The following is a 26,591-nucleotide window of genomic DNA, read 5'->3' on the forward strand; positions in this document are numbered from 1 at the left end:
GAACAAGTACAACAAACAATAACGACAACCATCAAAATATTTTCCCATCATATTTTTCAATGGAGATTTTACCTACAACTTCATGTGATATGTCGAATTAAAAAAATAAATTTAAATTGTTGCGTGTTATGTAATAATATTTATTTTCTATTTTTAATCACTAATTAATGCACCATATGAAGAACATACAATATATATTTACCTGAAATGCCTAATTTTTTACATGAATGGATAAGACATGTTTATGAGAATTTTCATATATTATTCATATTTTTGTAAGTTCATGGATTAGTTATACATTTCCTAAGAGTACATGATTTAAATTTAAATTTAAAGAGTGAAATCTTATTCTATTTTGCATAAGGTCCAAGCCCAAAAAGGCCTAGCCCGAAAACGGCCCAACCCAAAACCTAAACATAGATTAGAAAAAATAAAAACTTCACCCCTGCCCGTCGGCCACCCCTCCTCGGCTCCTCCTCAGCCCGTCGCTGAGCTTGGCGGCGGCGCTCACCTCGCTCCGCTCCGCCGCTACTCGGCCCCCTCTGCCGCTCCCCGGTCCCCTCCGCCGCCCCGGCTCAGCCGCCTGCCGGTCGCCGTCACCACTTCACCGGCTTCTGCCCCGGTGCCCCGCACGAGCTCGACGGCGCCCGCCCGCTTACCTTTCCACTTCCCTGCTACCGCCGCCCCTCTCGTACTGTCGTCGCCCGCTGATCTCATTTTACCATCGACAACAAGCTCATCAAGGTCCATATTTGGGACATGGTTCGTTCTCTATGCCGTGCCGTTTCTGTTACTTGCTAGTTGCAGCTGGGAACTCTGAATTCATTGCTGTAGCATGTACTGGTGTAGCATATCAAGTCTGAACTCTGTTTATTCAGTAAGCATATCAACTAGGAATTGCCCTGCTAACAAGCAAGTAATGGTCATGTACTAGTTTGCAGTATATTAGTTATCTTGGTTAGATGTTTTTTCTAATTGATGTTGTTAACCATGTATCACTCAGTAATGATAGTTAGCAAATGCCATGCCATAACAAAGACACCATGCAGTTCTGCAGTGTCCAATTAGCTAGTCTAGCTCCAGTTGTATGGTGTTCTATGTCTACGTGATGCTGTTTGCTGATGGAGCTTGATGGTGCTGGGCTGCTGTCTGGTCTTTTCTTGTTTTTGATATGATGGCGATGCTTGTTCTATTGATCCTGGCAGTAGCCTTTTATTAGCATGTGCACTTGGACTTAGAGCTGCAAGGTGCTGAAGTATGTCCTGTTGAGATGTTGTGTACTTGTTTTTCTTGTATTGTCCGAACATTTTTTTCCGCTTCCGTTCAGCCACCACTCTGTTATCGTACCAACACCATGTACATTTCCGATATATTCTGTATTTTTTTCCGCATCCGAGAAAAAAATGGAATAGGATATGGTATGAGCATTATCCATCCGAATCCGATTCGGTTTCACCCTTACTAGTGAGCAAATAACCAAGTGGCATGGTCAACCCCTCACATGGTTGGTCATTGTCAGTGTTATTGTAAGCAGTTTTGGACCAAGGCGCACCGCTTTAGCAAGTTTAGGGGGTCCAAATATGTGATTTTAGAGTAGGAGGACTAAAGCGAGTGCACCACACTACTTAAGGAACTGATGGTGGATTTTACACTATGTTTATGTTAGACTGAACATAAGCTAGAAAGAAAATTCTACTGTAAATATGATCGGCACAGTAGGCTGTGTGAAAAAAACTGTTTAAAAGTGGACTCATATTCTACAGTCCACCAATTTATCTTATTTACAATCTACCCGTTCGCCAATCTACACAGATAGGGAACTTTGCTTACAGTTTGGCCTAGTAACAGACTCGGTGGGCGCCCAAATTCTTCAGCGAAGCTGTGCAAGGAAGCAGCGTACCTATAAGAGTAGAGGAAAAGGAACTGATCGCCATGGCTAGGGAAGATCGCCGGGCAGGGAAGGATTGCTCCTTTGCGTGTATCTATCGAGGCCCGATAGGAAGAGCAAGTAGGATAGGGTGGTCGGTCATGGTTACTATAATGCTTAAACAGTCGCCACAAACTGTCAGATTTGAAAAATCTGCAAGGCATTAAAATTCAAGTTGAACAAATTCAAAGAGAGAAATTCTAGTGATATTATTATCAATATTTGTTGTGCAGGGACCTGAGCATGTATTTTATGAATTGACTAAGGCGCTGAAAGATCCTGCAGATTTTGTAGATTTTGATCTGCCATCTGCGTTGAAAGAATGGAAGCTGGGCTACTACATACCAATTAAGCGGAGTATCCTTGCCTATCATTTCTTGAAGCCTATTTACTTCTCAAGTTCTTAGAGCAGCAATCATGTGCACCATTGCATGATTTAATTTAGTAAAATGTCGGGTTGAAGTTTTCATGTTCTGCTATGTTGTGAAGTATGATTCATCATACCTTTCAATGTATTTCACTTGACAGTTTGGATTTGTGATACACCTAAAACTGTAATGTAACATGTGAGGAAATCTGATGCTAGTCTTGGATGTAGAAAGCAACATGGTATGGGGAAATAAATATTTTTACATTTTGTAATAATTTTCTTACGAAGATGCATTTCAAAATGGCTTGATATGTTGTGGTTCTCACCCCCCCCCCCATGAGTAGGAATATCAAGTTTTAATTGCTCATTTGCAGTCTCATGATGTGAACTTTTATTCTGCTAATGATAATCATTTTTTTTTTCACATTATTGATGTCCTTAATTCTACTAAGATATTTATCTCACTAAGAAGCGGGTTGAAGATGATGGCATTTTTTGTTCCTGCTCCCTTTCTTCTGAATCATCAGTTACTTGTGGAAAAGATTGCCAATGCGGGTACTCCCTCTCTCTCCCTCCCTCCCCGTTGTGTTTGCAGGCACGCACACACATTTGTGCATAATATAATTGCTCCGTACTCTGTAGGAAACATGAAGAGAACGGACGAATTGTTCTTAGCTATTTGATTAATGTACTTGTAAAATTCAGTATTGTCTGGAAAGAACAATTCTGAACCACTATTTTATTGGTGCAGGATGCTGTTCTCTTGTTGTTCATCAAACTGTAAATGTGAGAACAAGTGTGCCAATAAATCATTCCAGCTCCGATCTTTATTCAAAACAGGATTGATTAAGGTACGGCCGATTCAAGTTTTCATAATTAGTGAGTTTGGAAAACTAGCCATTTAAGAGGGAAAGTGAGGAGGAACACTGCCACTGCTATATATGGTGCTATGATGTAATATCTGAATATAATATATTTTTATTGCACGGGCCTTGAATAGAATGTGTTCTAGTTTCTGTGTTGTATTGTAAGGGGACTGTGGGTTGCTTATTTTATAAGATTAGAGGAGCCATAATCATTAAGGGTATTCTTCCAGCTTCTCTAATGTTTAATAATGTAAGGTATATAGCCCTGAAACCAACCTACAAACTTCTCACTGTCAAAAGCCCAGCAAGGATATCTACCATCAACTTCACAGAAACACACAGCTTTGTGTCTACCGACAACTAAATTCTGCATAGATAAGAATGAACAAAATAAGGTTTGCATTGGAGCAGTATAAAACTTGAACAGAAAATATGCGAGGAAAACACACGTATGAATGTAATAGTGTGAGTGACTGGCTGCAGATTAAAAATATTAGCTAAATTTTCCTAAATTTTGTGGACTTATTTAGTTTCAGTGATCAGGGTGGAGATCTTGCAGAAGTTTTTTAGTAGCAGAGTAGTGGCTGTGCAGAACAACAATACTGTATCAAGAGCCTATTTCGTCAATGCCCAGCAATTACCTCAGAGTGGTGTCTTGCCACGGCCCACAGGGGATGGTGATAGGTCACACAGTTTGTGACAAATAGTACTGTTGGTACAATTGTCAACAATGTGAGACTAACAGATGGGCTAACCAAACTTGCCATATTATTCCTGGATTACTCTCTGGATGCAAACTTTTAACCTTCCAATAAGACTTGTTAGAATGGCTATAAACATTAATACAATGTTAGAAACCGTATTCTTAAGAACAATTAGCCTTCTCTTAGCTTTCCCTGGAGTGAAACAAGTTTGTTTCTTTCTCCTCCCATGCTTTGGTAAATATCACGATGGAGAACAACCCCATTGTACATGCCGTAGCTCGCAATATTCCAAATCATAACAGTATCATCTGCTCTTGGAGCTATTCAATTCACTCATTCCGCCCATTTAATGAGCTAAATACCGGTGGCCACACTAATTTTACACCTCCAGACAGCTATTCATGATCTGTTAAGTTTGCTTTGGCATTGCTTCGCCTTCATGCATTATTGGTCTGATGGAAATGGGCACAGTTGGTCATTCCTTTTTTGTTGACTGAGAAGCACTCACGAATCTGAAAGATGATTCGGGAACAGAGATCATCACATACACACAAGAAAAAAAAGGAAAATAGATGTTATCCCTTGAAGGATAAGCTGTTTTTCCAGAGAGATGTGACAGTTAGTCATGTGCGTTACAACCATAAAAAATGGATAATTACAAAATAACAAAAATCAATAGTATATTACTGACGACAGAATAAGGCAGTACAATGTTAACACTCAAGTACTCCAATACAACAATCCTCAAAAATTAGCATATGCGATTCTCACTGAACAGTGTCTACATCAAAACTGAATAGTCCGATTATGTAGTGAAGCTTCTATCACTAGCACCTCCCAACCCTGGAACTATGTACCTGTGGGTACAAATCAACGACGTTAGTCACTGCTCCGTTTCATCGGTCACCCGACCTAGAGGCCAGATGCATTATATTGAAGAATGGAAACGTTATGTACACACTTTACAGTATAAGCATTGGACAGCAATAACTTTAAGGCAATACCCTCTCTCATCTACTTCAGAATCGATCATCCCTCCGTACACATGGAGCCTGAAGACCAAAAACAGACTAAACAACGGGAAACCTGCTATACACATATGGCATTGCTTATCTAATCTTCCCCAGGGAACTTGTTGCTGGCTATTGTGGCACTGGACGTGCTGCAACAGCTGCTACCTGCATTCACGTGTTAGGTTGAATGAATGAATAATTGAGAAATAAATACAGAAAGTTCCATGGGCTTGCAACTTCAATTTGCTTGCTTGTAACTCCATGATCAATCAACAAGTCAATAGCAGCAATGATGATCCCGCCTAAAGGAATATAAGTTAAATACATAATCATTGTATTTATGTGTTAGTATACCACCCATTCTGCTTATGCAGACCAATCTAATCTATAACTTCTATTTCTCCCTTTCATTGCTGAAAATAAGCATATTTGAACTCTCAAACTGCAATTTCCTCACATAAACTGCTCAGGTACAATGACTTCTCTTCTTTCTTTCTTTGAAGATACTAGTAAATAAATGAAATGGTTAGTAATTTTGACGGCACAACTTGAATGAGTCAAACCCCTTTCTTGAGGCAGGTGTTTGTGACCTGATCTGCTATACATGGTACAATTCTGTCTAACCACAACTATATGTGAAGACTCCACATGTTAGGTACGCCAATGGGGCTCCCCTGTTTCCTGGTAAAAAATTCCTCCAGTAGGCTTTATTGGTTGTCTGGTATTCTGTCCATGGATTGTTTTTTTCATAGGGATGAGAGATCTTTTATTTCAACCACAATGGGGGTAACCGAGTATTGGTGGATGAACCCTGTGAACCAGGGGCAGGGATGTTCCTCTCCCTGTTCCCCATCTGGCTTCCGGGGCCTGTGGTTCAACCCAATGCCAGGCCACCTCAGTTTCCTTGACATCAAGTTTGCGTGTCCTTGACTCGTCCGGACATCCTTTTTGTCCCATGTTACTGCTGAATGATGCTGGCAGCCCAAATCCACCACAGCAAGGCCTATTCACGCCACAGGTGCCTGCTGGCTGCTGCTATTCTCCTCTCCCAAAACCTGCTGCTGTCGGCACCTCCAACAGTGGCTATGGCCTCCTCTGACTTCCAATATTTTTCACCGCAGGTTCTTGATTCTGGTGAGTTGTAATGTTAGTCTGTGCAGCTAACAGTTACCTGTCCATATGCGACCTAATTTGTGTTTAGGAACACCTTAGCGGATACAAACGGAGGAAAATATTCTTGACCTATCATATTTGACTATATCCTATACATACATGTTGAATCTGTGTGCAGATAACAAAATTTGAGTCATTTTCTTGGTTATATGATCTCTGATGATTTTACCGTTCAAGACATTTGTTTCTATAGTCAGTATTTTACTGTGGCCCCTAGGTCAATTTATGCTACTGTGTTGTCTGGTATTGTTTTTCCTTATGATGTTACATTACATATAACGTTTTTCCGTACTCGCAAGTTATTTTGTATTTCTTTCTGGAACTATATATAATTCAGAGATATCTTAGGAACACCATTACTTATCCCTGTACTTCATATTTGAGCTGGCCCTTATATCTGCATGTTAGCAAAATATCCAACACATAGTCACGTTTTGTGCGCAACTGATCCTGTGCCTTAAACCATCGCAAATCCCTATATGAAACTTTCTTTATCTTAAGAGCCAGTATCTTCATTCTTCATGCACAATACAAGCAATACTTCAACATTGAATACTTCACAATTGGAAAAAATAAATGCGAGGAGGAAAGTTTGCTCTTATGTGTTAATAATTCCACAGAGAATCTAAGCAAGGTGTTTCATGTTTGATGTTTTTTGAAGTATAGCCAAACATTATTATTTAATGACCGTTCTCTAGATTTCATGTGGAGTGGTGTATAAATTTGATTGTTTCATAAAACCTTTAATTGGTATGTAATTTCTTTTCACTTTCCCAACAGTTCCCTAAAAGACTGTTATATTATTCTAGACAGAGAAATGTGGCTTTGGATTGATAGCCGAGGACGAAATAAAGAAAGGAGAATTTGTTATAGAATATGTAGGAGAAGGTATGGGTTTGTTGAAATCTATTTTGAGCAAGTAAATGAAATGCAGACAAATGCAAGTATTATGTATTATGATGGTTACTCACATTGTATACTGGGCGATCAAACTAATATCCATATATCTTGCATCAATATTTTAGTTATTGATGACAGAACTTGTGAGGAAAGACTATGGAAAATGAAGAGACAACGTTACACTAACTTCTATCTTTGTGAGATCAGTAGCAATATGGTCATTGATGCGACAAACAAGGGGAACAAGTCCAGGTTTATCAATCATAGTTGTGAACCAAACACAGAGATGCAGAAATGGTTAGTTATATTGAACTGCTTATTCTATATCCATGCTGCTGACCCTGATATTTGCTACTGGTATCATGTTATTTTTCAGGACTGTGGATGGACAGACCAGAGTTGGAATTTTTGCTCTTCGTGACATAGAGAGAGGGGAGGAGCTGACCTATGACTATAAGTATGGTCATTCAGTTTCCTGGGTTTATAATTATTTTTTCATTATTTTTTATTTGTTTCGCCCACCTTGCTTTATCGCATGGTGTACACAAAACTTTTCCTGTTTCTAATCTATGTCCTTATATACAGATTTGTCCAGTTTGGAGCAGATCAAGATTGTCATTGTGGGTCTTCAAACTGCAGAAAAATGGTTGGCACGTCTAAGTCGTTCAACTCATTTGTTCTTCACAATGGCAACTCAGGAAGCTCGCAAGATCAGCACGACATAAAGAAAAGAAAGACAACCTCAGATAATTGTATTGGGGAGATCATCCGTTTATGGGATCGACGAGATAAAATGTAATGCCTTCACATCTTCAAATCTGATTGATGACGTTAGATGTCCTTTTATCTGTTGTTTTCCGTTGCCGGCTCGGTTTAACCCCTTGCCTTTCAATATTCTGCCTTTCAGGTATGTCCCAGCAGTTGTACATGACTATGATGAGTACACTGGAATGCATACTGTGAGTTTTTCAACAGATGATTTTTACATGATATCTAATGGCAATTTATATATTATATTATTTGTTTTGGTCCAGTTACTGCTTGATGAAGAAACTACTGAAAAATTTGATATGAGAGAGGAAGATTGGGACTTCCTACCGGTATGACATTCTTAGTAACTGAACTGGTTGATTTCGTTTGTCTTTTGGAGCTTTTGGGTTCTGTCATACCTTGCTTTCTTGGACAACCCACATATTTTGTAGCTAACTGTAGTCTAAAACAGGTGCTACTACCTCCTTTCCGATTTAGAGGGGCACATGGCCTATCTAAAAAAAAAATCAGAAATTTACAGTTTGTAAGGCTCATTGGCTTGGAAACATGCAAATATAGCTATGTCCACATTAAATTCTATCAAATTCCCGTTCCCAGCATAGAACAAACCAATGCATGAAGGAGTGAGAGGGCCATGCATGTAGTATTAAGATGTTGTCTAGCACTTAAGTAGGTCCTCCTTGGTTGATGTGATTTGCAAGATGAGACCAATAAACCGGAAAGGAGGGAGTACTATGATAAGTGACTTGCTAGCTTGTGCTTCGCATCTGCTACCAAATTCAGTAAACATGGTTGAATTTTTTTCTTTGATGTTTAAATAGCCATTTGATTACTCATATTTACATAGACATAGCACCTTTCCATCCTAGAACCAGTGTTCAGGATATCGGTAACAGGTACCATATCGGTCGAGTGCTGAGTAGGGATTAATTGGCGAATCGACCATTTAATTGAATTTATCGCTAACCCATTTATCAGGAGATTAACTAGGGCCATATCTATATTTCCTAGGCTATATAGGAGCATGCCATGTACTATTGTCTAAATATGCAATCCTAGGCTACATAGCAACAAGGAAAAGTGTTGCCTTGATGTTTTGGTGATGTTTCAGCCAATCTGGAAGGCCATAAACCTGCAAATTGAAAAGTAGGGAGGGAATGGGCCAGTTTTGGGCTAAAAAATGCCCAGCAGTTAATTGGCCCAGCTGATAATTCGGCCTCACAGCTGATAAATCGGCTTGTCAGACAAATTAACTGGACCTACCAGTTAATGGTTCGAATAGCACGTTCTCGTATCGTGAGGGCTCCGAATAGCAGTTAACTGGCCATATCGGCAGTTTACTGACCATCAACGTCAGCTGATCTGTTCCAACCAGTAATTGGCTGTTCTTTAAAATGTTACCGACTGTACAAAAATCCCCAACACCCAGTCTGTATGTTGGAGTCGGGCTGAGGAATCGGAATTGTATCTTTGCGAATTCTGCTGTTTGGGTGGCGAGAGTATTGGATTATGAAGTCCCGTACCATGATCTGCACTGTCCGGGTCCTGCAAGGTTGCTGGTATTGATGAACCCCTGTATCTATCTCTTGAACTTTCTTCTTGAGGAAGAAAGAAGTTCCCTGTCTATATTAGTAGAAGGTGAGGTAGCTGGAGACCCGTCCGGTCCTGCGAGGTTGCTGGAATTGCTGGACTCAGTGTTACAGTTGTATGGCAGCCATGGTCATGGATGAGAACCTGGCATTGGGAACTCCAGAAGAGAGCAACATGGAGTACGTAAGAAGAGGAAATATGGCTCTGTGAGGTTTCCAGGTAACATGGGTGCCAGCAACCAAACAGAAAATGGAATTGGGCCATGGTTTCATTTTTAACAATAATTTCGTAAGCAACTGAACACAAAAATTTGAATCACAATCATACATCATTTCCATTTCAACTTGAAATTTAATTGGGACTCTAATTCGAAAATAGCAATTCAATTCGAACATCCACAGAGACCGTAAGACTCACTGGTTCTGTAAATAGTCTGTCTCTTCCTTTCTTTCTTTGTTAGTATGATTTTTTTTATTTTCTTTTGAATAGCCCCCTGGACAAGGTTTTAAATTTTGACTTTTTCTCTTTAGTGTTAGTTTTTACTGTTAAATTTTGCTTTTCTGCTATTCGATAGGTTGAACTAGACAGTGTTTCAGAAGCACCAGAATTTTCAGGTTTAGTTGATACATAGATCCAATGGATGTTACATTGCTGTATACTGAACTTCTTGGTTGTAACTGTGACTGGAACAATGAGAACTATATACTCTTGTTTGTCATTTGCTCCAGAGAAGCCCCCCTGCTCATTTGATCTTATCTTTTTACAGCGCCCAGAAGATCCAGAAGAAGACTGATTGATTATTGAAGGTTACAATGATGACTAACTACTTATAACATAGTGCTATTTTCATATTCAGACCCTTCTTTTGTACAACTGGCTATTGTTAAAATTACATTTTCTTTTGTTCATCCTGTTAATTTTATTTTCTGTTTTAGTTATTTTTACCGTTGTATAAGTGCGCCGAGAATATATCCATGCGGCACAATAGGATATTGACTTGAGCTGTTATCTGATAGATACAGAGCCTTGACCATGACCTTGAACTTTGTTTATGTGGCGAGGAAGGGGTTTCTTCATGTATGTGTCTCTTGTTCCTAAGCATATGTGGTGCTTTGGAGAGGGGTCTCCTTTTACCCTTCACATTACATTTTTTTTTCATTTTTGTATCTGTGGTTTTTTGTTTTGCTTCTGTAGGGGTGCATGTGCTGTTTGAATGAGAGGTACTCCCTCCGTTCCAAATTACTTGTCTTAGATTTGTCTAGATGCGGAGGTATCTAGCACTAAAATGAGTCTAGATACATCCGTATCTAGACAAATCCAAGACAAGTAATTCGGAACGGAGGGAGTATTTGTTTGGGAACTATTAGGATGTAGGGTGTGTTTGGTTTGAGCCAAAGTCAAGCCTACCAAAAACTTGACTAGCCAAAATATTGGCCAACGTTTTGGTTGCCTTAGTTTGGCCGATGCTGGCAAAAATGTGCACTAGAGTAGGCAAAGTGGCTTGGGCATGCAAAATTTTGAAGTCTTAAAATACCTTTAGTTCAGATTTGAACTAATTTCTAATTGATTTTTTTGTGGGGTTATTTTTGGGCTCCTAAGGATTCGAAACAAAAATACCACTAACTGATTTTTTTTTGTAAGTTGGATGCCTTGTTTGACGGACGTTTCTATATCGTGTGCAGGATACTTATGTTTGGATACACCCAACTGATTCTCATCTCAGCAGGACTTGTCACTACCATTGTAGACAAATCATCACTGAGGAAGTACTTGCTGCAACCATCCACCCTCAAACCAGATTTTTTTTCTGTGTGCTCCTGACATGTAAATCGGATTTCCACCCTCAAATTAGATTGGTTTTCCTGCATTCTCCCCCCTTTGCAAATCAGCAGTTTTACCTCATGTGACATGCCCCTGAAAATATTGTCTTCTTAGAATCAGCAGTTTTAGTTTTACCTCATGTGACATGCTCTTTTTCGAGAAAACGCGAAGTGATTTTTGCGTTTCATTGCATTGAAAAGGTGAGAGAGAGTACATGCCTCCTAGGAGGTTATATTTACAGAGTCCTACTCTAGTGTACGTTTTGTCTCCCTGTCTGGGACATTTTGTCTGTATATTTTGGTACATTTTGTCTCCCTGTCTGGGACAGCCGGACAGACATTTACTCTCTCTGTACCAAAATGTAAGATGTTTTTTGATTTTGCATAAGGCATAAAAAATGTCTTACATTTTGTCACGGAGGAAGTAGAAAACACCATCTGTCTACAGTTAATGCTGTGATTTGCACGAGAAGGTTTTATTTGTACCCTGCCACCTAGATACGTTTGATACAAGTTCTATCCACTCCTCTCATAGTGAGAAGTATATCCACATACGCCTTTGTCATTTTTAGAGAGTTTATGACTGTAGTTGGACTGCATTCTGGGCTTGTTGAGCTGCCTGTTAACTGGGCTGGGGCCAATCATATTTTTATGGCTGGGCTCAGAGGCAACTTTTCGTAAGAGCTTATTTCAGAGTTTTTTGAAAATACATTCCATATATTATGAATATACTTTCAAATGCAAATAGTTATTGATTTAAATCCAAAGACCAACATAATTCTTTAAAAATGTTCATAAATTTTGGTTTGGAATATAGGCCTTGATAAAATTTCCAAACATTGTATAAGGCTATCTTGGAAAAATTGAATGAGATTTCTAGGGTTCTTGGCCCTTTTTATTTAATTTTGGTGCTTTAAATTCCTCAACTCAAAATTTCAGGGAATTGAAATATGATGCATGAGTGCTTCTAATGGAGAGCGGCGTTTCAGCACCCGGCCTTAGATAAGCCCGGGCAAAATAAAAAATTCACAAAAATAGAAAAAAAATCAAAAAAATCTGATTTTTTTGAAAGCAAGATGCTTGTGTGTGTGATGTTCGTGCAAAATTTGGTGGAGTTTTGACATTTGAGTAGCGCGAAATTTGGTGGAGTTTTGACATTTGAGGAGTGTGCGACAAAAAAGACAAAATTCGGCTATATGAGTAAGTTCACGCACTTTTTGGCTGGTTTTCTTTTTTTTTTGCTACGTGTTCCACAAATTTTCAAATGGGATGAAATATTGCACGCACATCCTGCACTCAAACATCTTCCAAGCAAAAAAAGGTTTTTATATTTTTTCTATTTTTTATGGCGTTGCTGTTCACCGGGTTCATCTAGAGCCAGGCACCGAATTGGATATTCACTTCTAATGCAACTATTTACAAGCAAACAATTTAGGGATGTGACAACTTAGTTCGTGCAAAATCGTTTTAGGGGATACCGTAAAATGCTTTTACGTATGATGTGTGTGTCGGCAGAATAGATCTCGTATAAATTGTTTTAGGCCATATGTGGAGCCCACTATCAATAGTTGACTTTACAACAAGGTCCCTGCAAAATACAGTAGCATACACTACTAGGGAAAACCTTATACACAGAGGTATAGCAGTAGCGCTGGTCAAAACACGACGCTATTGCTACAACAATGCTGGGCCCACCGGTCGCATCGGGGACTGAGACCGACACGCAGACCGGTGTTGAGACTGAGACCGGCGCTAAGACTCAGACCGGCATCGAGATCGGCGCTGAGACTGAGACCGGCGCTGCCTCGGGGAGCGGAGCCGGTATAGAACCGAAAACAAAGAGGCGACAGCTTCCTAACAAGCTCATGACTACTAGACTGGTGGTCACGGAGGTGGACGACGACAATTTTGAGCCAAACGCGCCCGAGGAAGCGCGCGCGTGCTACGGCAATCAAATAGGCTGCATCATACGGATAACCGCCACCATCAACGATGAGAAACTAAATAAGATAGATAATATGAGGCCCTTCCTCCTAAAGAAGCTGCACCAGATATTCTTGTTCCCGGGCCGGAATGAAAATGATTATAAAGATTCAGATAAGGACCCGTCAATGAAGAAGATAAACAAACACGCCATGAGCAAGTTTAGCGACGCGTTGGCCGCCTGGAAAACAAGGGTGAAATATCGGATCGTCAACGACAAGGAACCCTACTCCGAGATTGTAAATGATAATCCGACAATCACGGCAGAGCACTTTGAAATATTCAAGGCGGCTTGCGAGGCCGAAGTTGCCAAAAAAACTCGGAGTACATGAAGGGGCTTCAACAGAAGAACATTGGGTGCCACCACCTCGGAAGCCGTGGTTACGCCGGGAAGAGGTCCATATGGGCCAAGGAGGACGCAGAAGCCACGAGTCTGGGCATCCCAGACCCCTTGGCGGAGTTCACCGTCCCACAGAAGCGTGACGTCCTCAGGGCCCGGCATCGTTGGGACCCAGTGAAGAAGGTTTTCGAGAAGAACGCGGTCACGAGGAGTTCATGAGACTGCTGGTAATTTTTGTTTCTGATCAATTCGACTGCACGGTAGTCATATTTGTAAACGATCCTTGTGCCTTTTGCAGAGAGAGCAGCATAGGATTGCGACCGAAAGCGACTCGCCATCTGAGGCGTTCGTGAGGCCCAAGTGGGACACTCCATTCAACCAGGCGTTGAACATATTGAAAGGACTCCCGGTGGAGACTCGATCATCGTATGGACGCGTGCATAGTGTCGGAGACGGCGCCACATGGAAGAAGTACTACCGTGAGACCACGGAGGAGAGAAAGGAAAGACGGAGGTTAACTGAAGAAAACATCGACAAGAAGGTTGAGATTGCGGTTGAAAAGAAATCATCTGAGACAGTCGAAACAGCGGTAGCTACCGCAAAACAGGTGCTTGTAGATATGTCTACTACCTTGGTTTCGGCCGTTTTCAATTGGAGCAAGCAAAATCCAGAAAAAATGCAGCGGACTTTCCCCTTGCTGACTTCCTCAGGAGCAGCTTGACTAGCGTTGCACCAGCACCTGCAGCTGCACCTGCTCCCGCACCGGCTCCTTCACCTACTCCCGCACCTGCTCCAGCACTGGCTCCTACACCTGCTCCCGCACCTGCTCCCGCACCGGCACTACAACAAATATGTCAACTTGTGACCTTGACTATTGTTCACTGAAAGGTCATTGTTTTTCATTTGCGACCTTTTTTGACCAAAACCAAAAGGTCAAAAGCTGGCGGTCGTAAACTGAAATTAACGACCTTCTCCGTGAGAAGGTCGTGGATGTTTACGACCAAAATATGCCTACTATTTTGTTTTGGTTACTAGCAACCTCCCCAGGCCACATAGGCATCCAGCGTGGCAAGCTGATGTGGCACAAGATTCAGCCCGGTCTGATTCGGCGTTTTACATGGGCCGAGCCCATTAATTCAGCCCATTTAATTTATTTTTTCCCTGTGCTTTGATTAGCTAAATAGGCCTGGCCCAACAATTAGGACTTTTTTTTGAGATGCAGTCTTTTACAATCCATTTTTTTGGGCCTCAACCTTTTTAGAATCTGAAATTTATGTTGCTCTTTTTAGAAACAAGTCCAACATAGTTTGGGCCATGGCCTTTTTAGAGCCCAAGTATTGAGTGCAATATAAATTCTGGACAGGGCCTTTTTACAATCCAATAGTGGGCCAAGCCCTCTTTTATTTACAGCCAATATTCTCAAATCAGTATAGTAACAGTACTTCTTTCCCACAGTAATAACACAAGTATAGAAAACTTTCTCACACAACTTTATCTCGCATAACATTAGACAGGCCAACACATATCAATAACTTATCTCCTATGTTCACAAGTACATAACTTTTATCTCACACAACATTATACAGAAATGTATCTTGCAGGTTCAAATCACATAAACTTTATCTAACAGGTTCCCCGCAACAAAAGATGATCACCATCATCTCCTAATCAAGATGCAAATAACCTGCACATTCAAAAAGAAAAAGAAATATGTCAAAGAGAGACAAACAAAAAATAGAGACTTGCATCAAGTAGACCTGATGATGTACAGAGAGTAATCAAACTAGCATCTACTTTGCCCGAGAGATAGCATGAATCAGTTTTGATGCCATTCATGCATTATTTCTGAGACTAGCAGCAAAAAATACATAGGATGCCAAACAGCCGGCAGCAGCTAAGATCGGTTAGTTGTTGGCTACCATCGATGGCGAGAACTAAACGAGCAACTTAGATTCATTGGGATGGATTGGATTGGATTGATGCTGACAAAGTGACAACAGGAAGTTAATGAGCACATACAACTAGCTCTAGTATACCGACATGCATAACCACCTACGCATACAAATCAGAAAGCACACATATATACTGAACAAAAGCAACCGCCATGAATAGATGACTTAACAGTTCACGTTTGTTAACAAAACAAGAGTGGACATCTCATAGTGAGTCTAATACAGCTACACTAAGCAGAGAACCACATCAAGACATGAAGAGTAAGCCATCACATCATAGGAGGATTGGACTGCATACCTAGTCGTCCTTGAGGTAGAGGACCATCTTGGTACCCCTGCCGAGCTACTTCCCAAACATATCACGAGTGACGGTGAAGGAGCCACCGGCCTGGGACTCCCACACGTACTGCCCGTCGTCGTTGTGCTTCGTGGTGACGACGACCCTCTCGGCAACAAGGTAGGCAGAGTAGAAGCCAACACCAAACTGCCCAATCATGGACACATCGACGCCGGCGGCGAGGGCCTCCATCGGCACCGTACTGATCTTGTCCAAGGCCTGCGAAAATCACACCGGCAAACACACCACGTCAGCCCAGGAACAAATCTCACACGCCACGAATCAAACCGCAGGTCAACGGATCTGGCTCGGCAGAATCTAAAGCCTAGCGTAAAATGGCCAGTGTAATTAATGGCCAGTGCTGCCAGTATTGAATGTACCACATCGGCAAGCATTACATAGTACTACTATGTAATTGATATGCAAAAGAAGATGCATCTCCCATGTTCAGCAATCAGGATCAACCATGAAGTTTCTACTACTCCTACATCATTTTAGCTAATCATTTAAGATGATCATTTAAGATGCTAATGTTTACTTGTCAAGTACAGTTATTGTTACTCTAAGATTTTAGCTAAGCAAATATAAAGATAAGAAGACACTTTGCCACCAATATTTTGTGACATCTGTAGAATTCGTACCTCATAAACATGCATGAAATGTCTATCTCAAAGAAGTATACATACTGATCATGTTTAATTAGGCCAGCAGCACAAAACAACCAATTATATTGCCTTACAAGAAGTACTAGCAAAAAAAACCTCTAATAACCAGGCATACAAATCAATGCGTCATAGCAACAGAACTAAGAAGATGATTAGAGTGAAGAAGGTAGCCCCAAGAGTTCACCGGAGTTCACCAGAGATTTATGGTGCAGAGGCAGGAGCCAAGGAGGTAGTCAAACTGTTGAAGTCAAGGGCCAGCCTAGCCCCCTACCACGCATGAGGCCACAACCAGCCCAGCACCACCACCACCATCGGAGCCCACACCAACGTCCAAGCTTCATCGAGCTCCCTACAAATTGCATTTAGCATCAAAGCATCAATAGTTTTGCAAAGTGAATATATTAGGGGAAGCTACAATTAGCATATACACAGGCAGGGCAGGGTTTAAATAACCAAGTCATGTTTAAAAGAGTTAATTGAATGAGTACAATCAGCATGTAACCTGGAAAACATATAGCTAGTATCTATCTATCAACACATGTCATCACATAGAAGCCAGATACTATTAACTTCATGATTCAGAAGCAGGAGCAGTGGCAAGATAAGTACATATGATAAGAAACAAAAATAGAGAGGTCATACAACACATGGCACGTGCATATCTCCATGACACCAACCAAGCAAGGAATGTACAAACAAGAAGCGCACCTTCAGCGTCTCATCATCGGTCATGATAGGTGTGCTGGTAGGTGGTTGACGAGCCTCCCTTCTTGTCATTCTTGGTCATGATCTGGATAGCGAAAAGAGGGAGGTTAGGAACATCACAATGACAGTACTGAGATCACTCAAGCAATCCTAATGATGCACGAACCTCACAATGTTGCCAACAAGGAAAGAACTTCCTTGATCTTATCCTTGATGTTCTCTAGCTCCAGATTGTTTCGCTGCAGCTCGATATTTGCTGAACCGTGTGTGTACATGCATCAGGGCATACATACAATGTTCAAGTTAATATTCTCAGCAAACTATGATGTAACCAAAATAATTACTTCAGGACTTAGGATAAAAACTGAGCTTAGACATGAAACTTTACAGCGCTCATTTCAACCATGTCAGATAAACAGAGCACAGCGATGAAGTCAAGCTCAGGGCTTCACCTTGCTTAGTAATTTTGTTTCCAGACCACAAAATGTACACCAGATCATCTACTCATCATCTACAGCAACTCAAAGTGGCAGTAGCTCAAAAACAAGCAAAACAACTACTTAGTTATGGGTCTCGAAGCTCATAGGGCAGTCTGATAAGCATGGACAAAAATAAACGGATGCGTATCAGATGAAGGTGCTGGGAAGTCCTGAACATGGTGAGAAGTATACTCTCTAAAAATTACTCCCTCCGTCCGGAAATGCTTGAAATAAGGGTGCACATTTGCATGATAGCTATCTGGACATACAGAATCCAAGTTTCCTACTAATAGCTATCTGATGTCCAAGTTTCTTACTGATGTACTACTGAACGATACTATGTAATTTCCTTTGGTAGTTCACCATTGAACTCTATTTTATTAAGCCCAGCAACTCCACACCAGCCTTGTCAATCCTAACAGTGTGAGTTCGTCAAGCAGGTTGCAGAACAAGAGGCTATATTCAGTTAACAAGCATGTGAATTCAGTATCTTCAGTGCGTGCCCTGCACCGTCAAATCCAAGCTGCCGTCTACCTATTTCGAAGTTAGGTAACACATGAGTGCTATCCAACAACATCACTTCAAACTAAAAAAGGCATCAGTTGCAACCAAATTATCTCTAGCATCACAAAAATCAGACCAAGTCCCTCCATCCATGCTCGCACGCCATGGAGACTGAAGGATTAAACTTAAATATAAGAAGAAAGTGAAACCACGTACCCCTCTTGGTCTGCAACAAGCTCCTCCTCCCCGTCGATGTCGATCCGGTGCTGGCCTAGAATACGCTGTCTGCTCAAGCACCAAGAGAAGAGAAAGAACCCATCAGAATCCGCTTCAAGAAGCAAAATACCAGTACAACGCAATAGTTGGGACTGGGAGAACCGGAGCACACACCAGACACAGACAGGGAGGGCGATGCGGAGGCGAGCCCGGCCAGGACGGCGGTAGGGAGGAGGAAGCGGTGGAAGGGCACGAGCGAGGCGGGACTGACCTACGATGCAGCAGCCGCTGCCGATGGCCGCTTGTGGCAGGAGTGGCGCCGCGCCCATGGGTCTTCCTCCACGGCTCCGCGACACGAAGCAAGCGGAAGGAGAAGCCCACTGCTGGAACGCGCGCACGGAGGGGAAGGTCATCACCGGAGAAGGAGTAGAGTGAGGAAGCCCGCTCCCTGCTCGTCGTCCTCGTGTTGGATCCAACGCGCGGTAGACGTTGCCGGCCTTGGTTCGTGGATGTTCGTGTAGGCCCCTTGACGGCGGGGGAGGGAGGTCGCTTGCTCGGGAGATCGATTGATGGAGACAGCGCCTGGACGGAGAAGTGAGGGGAACTGGGTGGCGACGGCGATGTGGGAGACGAGGGGGAGCGCGTGAGGTGGATCTGGAGTGCTAGGGTTCGATGGAGCATTGCGGGGAAGGAGGGGGCGACGACGTGGGGGGGGGGGGCGTCATCGTCGATCTGGATGAGGAGGTGTGGATCCGGCGATGTGGGGGCGGTGAGGTCGGGGTGGTGGGTGAGGAGGAAGGGTTGCCGCGCGGGAGAGGACTGGATCGGGAGGGGGGCGGCGGCGGCGCGGAGATGGGAGGAAGGGATCGATCTGAGCTAGGGTTTGGGCTGCGGGTGGGGGGTATCTCTTTTTGTTTTCATTTCTTTTCTGTAGAAAGATGGATGGATGGATGTGGGATGCAGAGATGGATCGATGGATGGATGGACGCCATGTCATCAGTCCGTGGGAAGTGTTCTGATTGGTTCGGAAAATCAATGGTTTAAAATAGTTTTGAACTATTAAAAATAGAGGGATTTTGTGAAGTAGCTATCAAAAATATTTTTCAAAAGGACGTCACACAAATTTTCACTAGAGTTAGACCACATTTTATGGATAAGGACCCATTTGTATGCATTTCTGATCTTTCTAGCTATTTTTAATCATTTTCTGAGTGGCAAAAATGGGTTTTTTTTGTGAAGAACCTACCAAATATTTGTTGCAAAATTGGACTCCATCAATTTTCTAAAATACTACTTCATATTTAATATACAATTGACCAAATGGTTGGGTGTCAAAAGTTTTGATCCACCTCTCATGAAAAAAATAAATTTCCGCCGGTTTAGGTGGAAACGGGTCAAATTTGAACTGTAGCTACCTCATAGTTTGCTCTTTATTTTTTCCAAAAATCATTTCTAGGTACATAAGTATCTATTTAATAAGAGAAACACCAAAAAAATTCCAATATTCAACCACTAGCTAGGAACGGCCATTCCCGCCGTTTTGACCGCATTTTGAAACGGTCATAAACAATTCAAAAAAATCAAAAAATTGGGAAACCTTCGCATTGTGTCATTATATGTGGCCAAGTTCCCAGGAAAAATAATAAACTTGTAATACGGCAATTATTTTAAAAAAGTGTTCTCAGAAACGAGCTATCACGCATGGAGATCAATGGCTTTCAAGCCAAATGATCAATCTTATGGCCACATTCATGGCATAGTTTGTTCAAATGATCTCATATTGTGCACAAGGGTGCATATTGGAATGGCAAACAATGTTGCCTAAGGAAGTTTTCTTTTTCTTTGGACGAAAGAATCATTTTCCATTTTTCGAGTGACCAAAAGGAGGTTTTTTTGTGAAGGACCTCCCAAATAATTGTTGCAAAATTGGACCAAATAATTTTTCTAAAATACTAGGCCATATTTAATGCACAATTGACCAAATGGTTGGGTGCAAAAAGTATTTATCCACCTCTGGTGAAAAAGATAAATTCCCGCCGATTCAGTTGGAAGCGGGTCAAATTTGAACTGTAGCTACCTCGTAGTTTGCTATTTATTTTTTCCAAAAATCATTTATAGTTACATAAGTACCTATTTAATCATAAATACATGGTTTGGTGGCGATACATCGAGGTTTGGGCGGTGGCCGAGGCCCCCAACTCTAGAACGCGTAAACTCGCATGCCCGCCGCATGGTCACCGCGTGACCGTGGCGTTGCCATGTGTTCTGGGCATCCTAGGCATATCTAGTGGGTTGGGCACTCCCCAGGTAGGTGCTAGGAAGAAAATTACAACATAAGATTCTTACGAGGAGACTGATCGATCCTCAAACATGAATTAGCAGTCAAGTGTTTGATTAGCGGTACGTGAAATGTACATGGCTAATGGGCGTGAGTTTTGGCCGAGGATGATCAGTTACTAAGAAGACCGTCTTCACAAATTTTCAGCTCAAAAGGAGGAGCCTAGGTGGTACTTGCTTTGCAAACTACCACACTGGACATAAATACGAATGTTGAAGCTTGGCTCAAAATAATGAATGGATTGAGCTGGCATTTGGTGGAGGATGGTTATTTGGGCATAGGAAAGCACTGTAGAAAATATATACTATTTGGACATGCCAAAGTGGTACTTCCTTCACAAACTGTTGTTCTGAACAGAATAGGAAAATGAATATTTTTGAATTATTTTTGAACTAGGCAAGGAAGGTTTTTACATATTTGACGAAGATATGACCCAAAGAATTTATGAGATTTTTTTGGGAATTTTGGAATGACAGAAATCTAGGTTGCTTCACAACCTAGGGCAACAACTGCCACATGGACATGACACATAGGCAAAACTGATGAGGTGGTGCCTAGTCATAGCAACCTACCACAATTTACAAGGCTATGACCATCTATATTGGTCGTTAACAACTAGAAATAAGGCAGCCGACTAGTGTTGTTTGCTTTATGACCATTTCATGTAAGGAAATTACGACCTTTCTGCCCAAAATGGTCGCAATGGTTTAGGGTTTGGAGCCCCCCGAACAGCTTTTGACCAATTGGTCTGAAATGGTCATAGATCTATGACCATTTCTTCCAGGGTCACTGACAAAAGGTCACTAGTTGACATATTTCTTGTAGTGCGGCTGCTGCACCTGCTCCCGCACCGGCTCCTGCACCTGCTCCCGCACCGGCTTCCGCACCTGCTCCGGCACTGGCTTCGGCACCGGGCGTGCTTGGCGGTGCTGCGTCTTTGGCTGAGCTTGACGCCCTCACGGTATCTGTCACACCGGCCCCATTCAATAAATGTATAATCTCCCGTTTTCGTTGCCTTCCGGATGTCTCACGTCGCAGACTTTTCTTTGCAGGCCGATGAAACCCCGTGCACCATATTGTACACCATCGGCGACCAGAAGGTGGACGTGGGGAAGGTGACGATAATGGAGCCAAAGGAACCATTGTTCCGTAGCCGGCCGATCCCCCCGGAAGTCTTCAAGGTTTCCATGGCCAGTGTCAAACCGGGCCACGAGAATTTGGCTCCTCTGGTACTAGTGGGGGATGATGACGAGACCCCGCGGCGGCTTGGTGATTGTTGCAATGGGTGGGTCCTATTCTGGCCAAAGAGTCTGGTTCATCTGGAGGCGGCCGGGAGCACACCCACGAGCACGCAGTTAGGTATGAACATCAACACCTCGCCTACTCCATTAGTCACTGGTGATGTCGCCATAGATGAGGATGAGGATGACGATGACACTCAAGAGTATGTCAATAATGGCGCCTACTTAGGGTTTGAGCGTCATGATTCGGTGCCTGAATTGCCGCCTCCGGAGTCTGAACATATTATGGACAACCTTCCGGTAGTAAAGAAGTCTAGGAAGAGACCGAGGAAAGGCAAAAAAAGCTGCTTCTATGATCCAGCCGCCTCAGCAGCCTCGGGTTCAAGACCATATAGATATCCCCGGTGCAGCAAAATGGCATATCCCCGGTCAACCAATCCTACCTGAAGCAGCGCTAGGGGCCAGATTCGGCGATTTAAGGAGACTTCATGACGATGTACTGCGGATAGAGAAAGGCCTCATCGCCTTAAAAAATCCAGGATACCCACTCTGCGTGGTTAACGTGCCGCGGGGATTGTCGTACGTCGACACATTCCCCACCGAGAAGTTCTTCCTTTGATTCGATTACATCTTCGACATGTTTCACTTGAAGAAGCTGGATTTTGCGTTTGCCCGCCTTTATGCTTTGCACATGAACCACTACAAGAAATATGTCAACTTATGACCACCACTATTGGTCACTGAATGGTCACAAATTCCCATTTATGACCTTTTGTGACAAAAAACATAAGGTCAAAATCTGGGCGTCGCAAACTGACTATAGCGACCTTTCTTTTGGAATGGTCGCAAACGTTTATGACCAAAATATGTCCACTGTGCCGTTTTGGTCACTAGCAACCTCTCCAGGCCACGTAGGCATCCAGCGTGGCAAGCTGATGTGGCACAAGATTCAGCCCGGTCCAATTCGGTTTTCTACATGGGCCTGGCCCAACAATTCGGCCTTTTAATGCATTTTTTTCTGTAAGTTACACGGGCCAAGCCCATTTCAGCCTTTTATTTATTTCTGGGTCGGGTCTTTTAACATTGTTTGGGCCATTATATTTTGGAGCTGGTCCCACTTGTCATCTTCTCACACATTGGGCCCACTTGACAAAAAATTCAAAAATGCTTAGATTATTTTCATAAGTGGATCCCACAAGTCAGGTTTCCATTCCACACGTTTTCAAATCACATACATAATCATTATTTCAAACGGAACAGTACAGATGTAGTACGTTAAATAACACTAAGTCTACTACAATTTGTACATAGTTATTACAACCCAGATATGCCTACTATTACAATATTGCAATATTTACATTCTATTACAATCAAACAGAAGAGACGGCTCTTTGCTGAGTAGAGCTATATGGTTTCGATCTTCAAATTTTGTAGACCTCGAGCTCCTGAACACAAAGACAAACATCATTAGAGATTAGAGTGTACACATGCTAGGAATAGCATTGGTTAAAAATAACTAATAATCACATGATGAAGTCCTAGAATGAAATTTCAGTAGTGACCAGATCTAGATCTATAGGAAACAGAACAGCCACGACAAAATCCTAACCAGAATGCATTTAATAAAAATGGATTGCATCTGGTTACTGTAGTGCAAGCTAACGACATGAAGGTTCCATCAAGCAATGATCAACTACTCAAAACCATTCCGTGCTTTGCAAAGAAAATACTAGATGAATCTCACTAACAAGAGCACTAGGCGATTAATAGAAGAAGTAATCAGCAGATGACACAATAACAACAACAGATTCTGGTTAGAGACCAATTATCTAGTGGGTATAATATTTGATTACTTCAAGAACAGATTCTGGTTGGACCAAATATATGATAAAGCAACAGATTCAGCCAACTTCAAGAGACCACAAGAGCATCAATCAACAACAGGTATAGTATAATATTTTAGAGACCAATTTTAGAAACATATTTTAGAGACCAATTTTATATCAGAACACTAGATGTTTGTGATGCATCTTCGAGAACCACAAGAACACTAGATATAGTAGAATATGATTCCAGGAGTATAATGCTAACCACAAGAGCATCAATCAGCAGCAGGTATACATCAAACTATCTACTAGACATCATCAGGATAGGAAGGGTCACCTGACATATTGAACTCGATGCTGCAGCAGGCCGATGACGTGGTCGTACAGAGCAGGCCCTTTGTGGCTGGCTAGATGCGCCCCTCCTCCTCCTGCTCCTCGAGCAGGACAAGGATGAGCTGGTACAGAGCATGCAGCTCCTCCCTAAACCAGAAAGCACACAAATCAGTATGCACAAGTGTTGGACCTGCAAATAAGGAGACTTGAATTCACTGGTAAGCATTAGCGGAACTAATATATATTTTTGCATTATCTTAGTGTATCTCTACATCACATAGATTCACCCACTCTATCACTACCAATTCTACTACACAGTAAGAATGGAATGATGCTAATCTATTGAGGGAAAGGATCTGCTCTCATCAGCAGTGGTGTTGCTCCTAGGCCAGGTGAGAGGAGTCAAATCATTTGCCAAAGTCAGAAAGCTGGTAGGAGCATTAGGAGATGTTAACACACACACACACACACACACCAGGATATGTTTGCTTCACTCAACTTGACATAATATAGCAGCATGCAAATACAATGGATCTACAATGGAGAAGGATGCCATGCTGTGGCTCCCATATTAGCCCACTAGCCAGACGGCACAACTACAGTAACGCAAATGACCCCAGTTATGTAGTTATGGTATCTTGTATCCTATAATTGCCAGTTTTATTAGATAAGCTGAGATCACAAAACATAAGCAAGACAAGAACTGCTAGTCTTGGTATCTTGTATCCTATGATGCCAAAGAGGATTGATGGAGGCACACACATATCATAAACAAGTATGCACAGATTATGATTGAAATCTTGCTAGAAGGCACTGCCGAGGTTGTCTTTCACCGTCATGGTGCTGATCTTCCCCTGGACAAGGGCCGACCTCCCTGCATATCCTGCACAGTGTGGTCGCACAGTGGATCAGAGATTGACCGAAATTCCGACGATAGAGGACTATCACATCGCTCTGTGGTAGATCACCTGATTTGGGCCTGCCACGTTGAGCACTTCTTTTCCTTTGCGGAGTAAGGACGACCAATGCATCACAGAATAGTTCTACATCACGTACACATCATGCTTGGAAGTAGCCCACATGATGTTCCTCAGCTGCACATGTACAAGTATACGGTCAGTGCGTTCGTACCAGAATTCTTCTTAAAACTCTGCAGAAATACAATGATGCAAATGAGCGCCATTTTATTCAAGCACACCAAATTCTACTGCGATAACAAACAAGATCGCCCGATGGAGGACATAACAGTGAGCTTCTGTTAAAATTTCTCGGGTAATTACAACTATGTGATTCTACTGTTAATCTAGATCTCCTTCAGGTTTTGACTCATTTAATCAAACAATAGAACACAATTGCTGGAAACTGTTAAGACATACATATCATGTGCACGCCAAAAAATAGCAGATCTGTGAAGGGGGGTGTCTATTAGCAAATTTTGGTCTAAATACAACTTAGGCAGGCAAATGCTTAGTGTAACTAATGAACTGATGTTGTTTGCGTTTCTGAACTTTGCTAAATGAACTCTAGAGGAATACACCAAAAACTAATGAACTCTATCTCCACAGACTCCATGTCTAGACAAATGATACATTCTCATTCACATTCACTGGAGAATAATCAACATCATTATTGGCAGTTTGTGGCACCTTCAAGATTTTTATATATATAAACAAAATTTTCAAAGGTGGGCAATCAGTCAATTAGGCACCCAAACACAATAGTAGTATAATCGTCGCTAGCCGTCGCTGTGGGGAGTTTGGAAGGGGAGGGGCGAGAGGAGGAAGGCGTGGGGAACGACGGCGAGCTCCTCATGCCCAGGCTCAACTCCGGCGCCATGTGCCGCTAGACCATCGTCCTGAGAAAAGAAGCACAAGCAGAAGGCGGCCGTGAGTGGGTACCAAGGGAAAAAACAGAAGCCGCAACCAAGAATTGCAAGATTTAGTATAAAGGAAATAGCCTCAGCATTCAGATGTTTCTAATAAGATTGCGCACTAATCTAACACAATATACATAAGGTGTCCTCATAGTTTTACTAATACCTGGGGGTATGGATAGTGGGGTATATAAAGAAAAGCAATCCATTGTCATGTTCTAGGAACTAACTATTAGAGTACATGCTCAGGATATAAGTGGAAGCAGAGAATATAATGAGATGTCAATAGTCCCCGAGAGGTTTATGCAAGCAGGTCTTTTTATACTACCACTTGCATGATTTATTTATTTGAATAACAACAGGAGAACTGCTATATTCACTGATTATAGAAAGCTCAAATTGGCAGTCGCACATAGCATGGAGTATTCATAAGATTTACAGGAAAAATAGGTATTATATGCAACGATTTGTGCCATATTGGGAACAAAGATTTACAGAATGTCATTCAAAGTTGGAAATAGGTATGCACTTTTTTGTGGTTTCCCCATATTGGAAACAGATATTTGTACCAGCTTCCGACATGGCATCCAGTGCAGGCAGTACAATATACAGCGGGCCGTCAGATAATGGCATCCTTGAGTGTTGTGCATTCAGTTTAAAATAGC

General features: G+C 42.0%; 1 protein-coding gene across 1 annotated transcript; it reads left to right on the top strand.

Annotated features, from left to right (window-relative positions):
- The first annotated feature begins 496 nt into the window (after positions 1-496).
- Positions 497-11,322, top strand: LOC123149002 (histone-lysine N-methyltransferase ASHH3). The gene is made up of 12 exons (XM_044568532.1): positions 497-762; positions 2,161-2,284; positions 2,750-2,852; positions 3,049-3,148; positions 6,863-6,941; positions 7,079-7,250; positions 7,330-7,410; positions 7,539-7,748; positions 7,861-7,912; positions 7,988-8,053; positions 10,081-10,120; positions 10,997-11,322. The coding sequence occupies exons 1-11, from the start codon at positions 760-762 to the stop codon at positions 10,105-10,107; spliced, it is 1,017 nt and encodes a 338-aa protein (XP_044424467.1). The 5' UTR covers positions 497-759; the 3' UTR covers positions 10,108-10,120; positions 10,997-11,322.
- The last annotated feature ends 15,269 nt before the right edge of the window (positions 11,323-26,591 follow it).

The sequence above is a fragment of the Triticum aestivum genome, chromosome 7A, assembly GCF_018294505.1.
Source record: "Triticum aestivum cultivar Chinese Spring chromosome 7A, IWGSC CS RefSeq v2.1, whole genome shotgun sequence".
Lineage (NCBI taxonomy): Eukaryota > Viridiplantae > Streptophyta > Magnoliopsida > Poales > Poaceae > Triticum > Triticum aestivum.

Excerpts from the sequence above, each read along its gene's own strand:
- LOC123149002 (XM_044568532.1), top strand. Across the intron at positions 2,853-3,048 it reads GGAAAAGATTGCCAATGCGG|GATGCTGTTCTCTTGTTGTT; the intron begins GTACTCCCTCTC and ends TTATTGGTGCAG. Across the intron at positions 7,913-7,987 it reads AGTACACTGGAATGCATACT|TTACTGCTTGATGAAGAAAC; the intron begins GTGAGTTTTTCA and ends GTTTTGGTCCAG.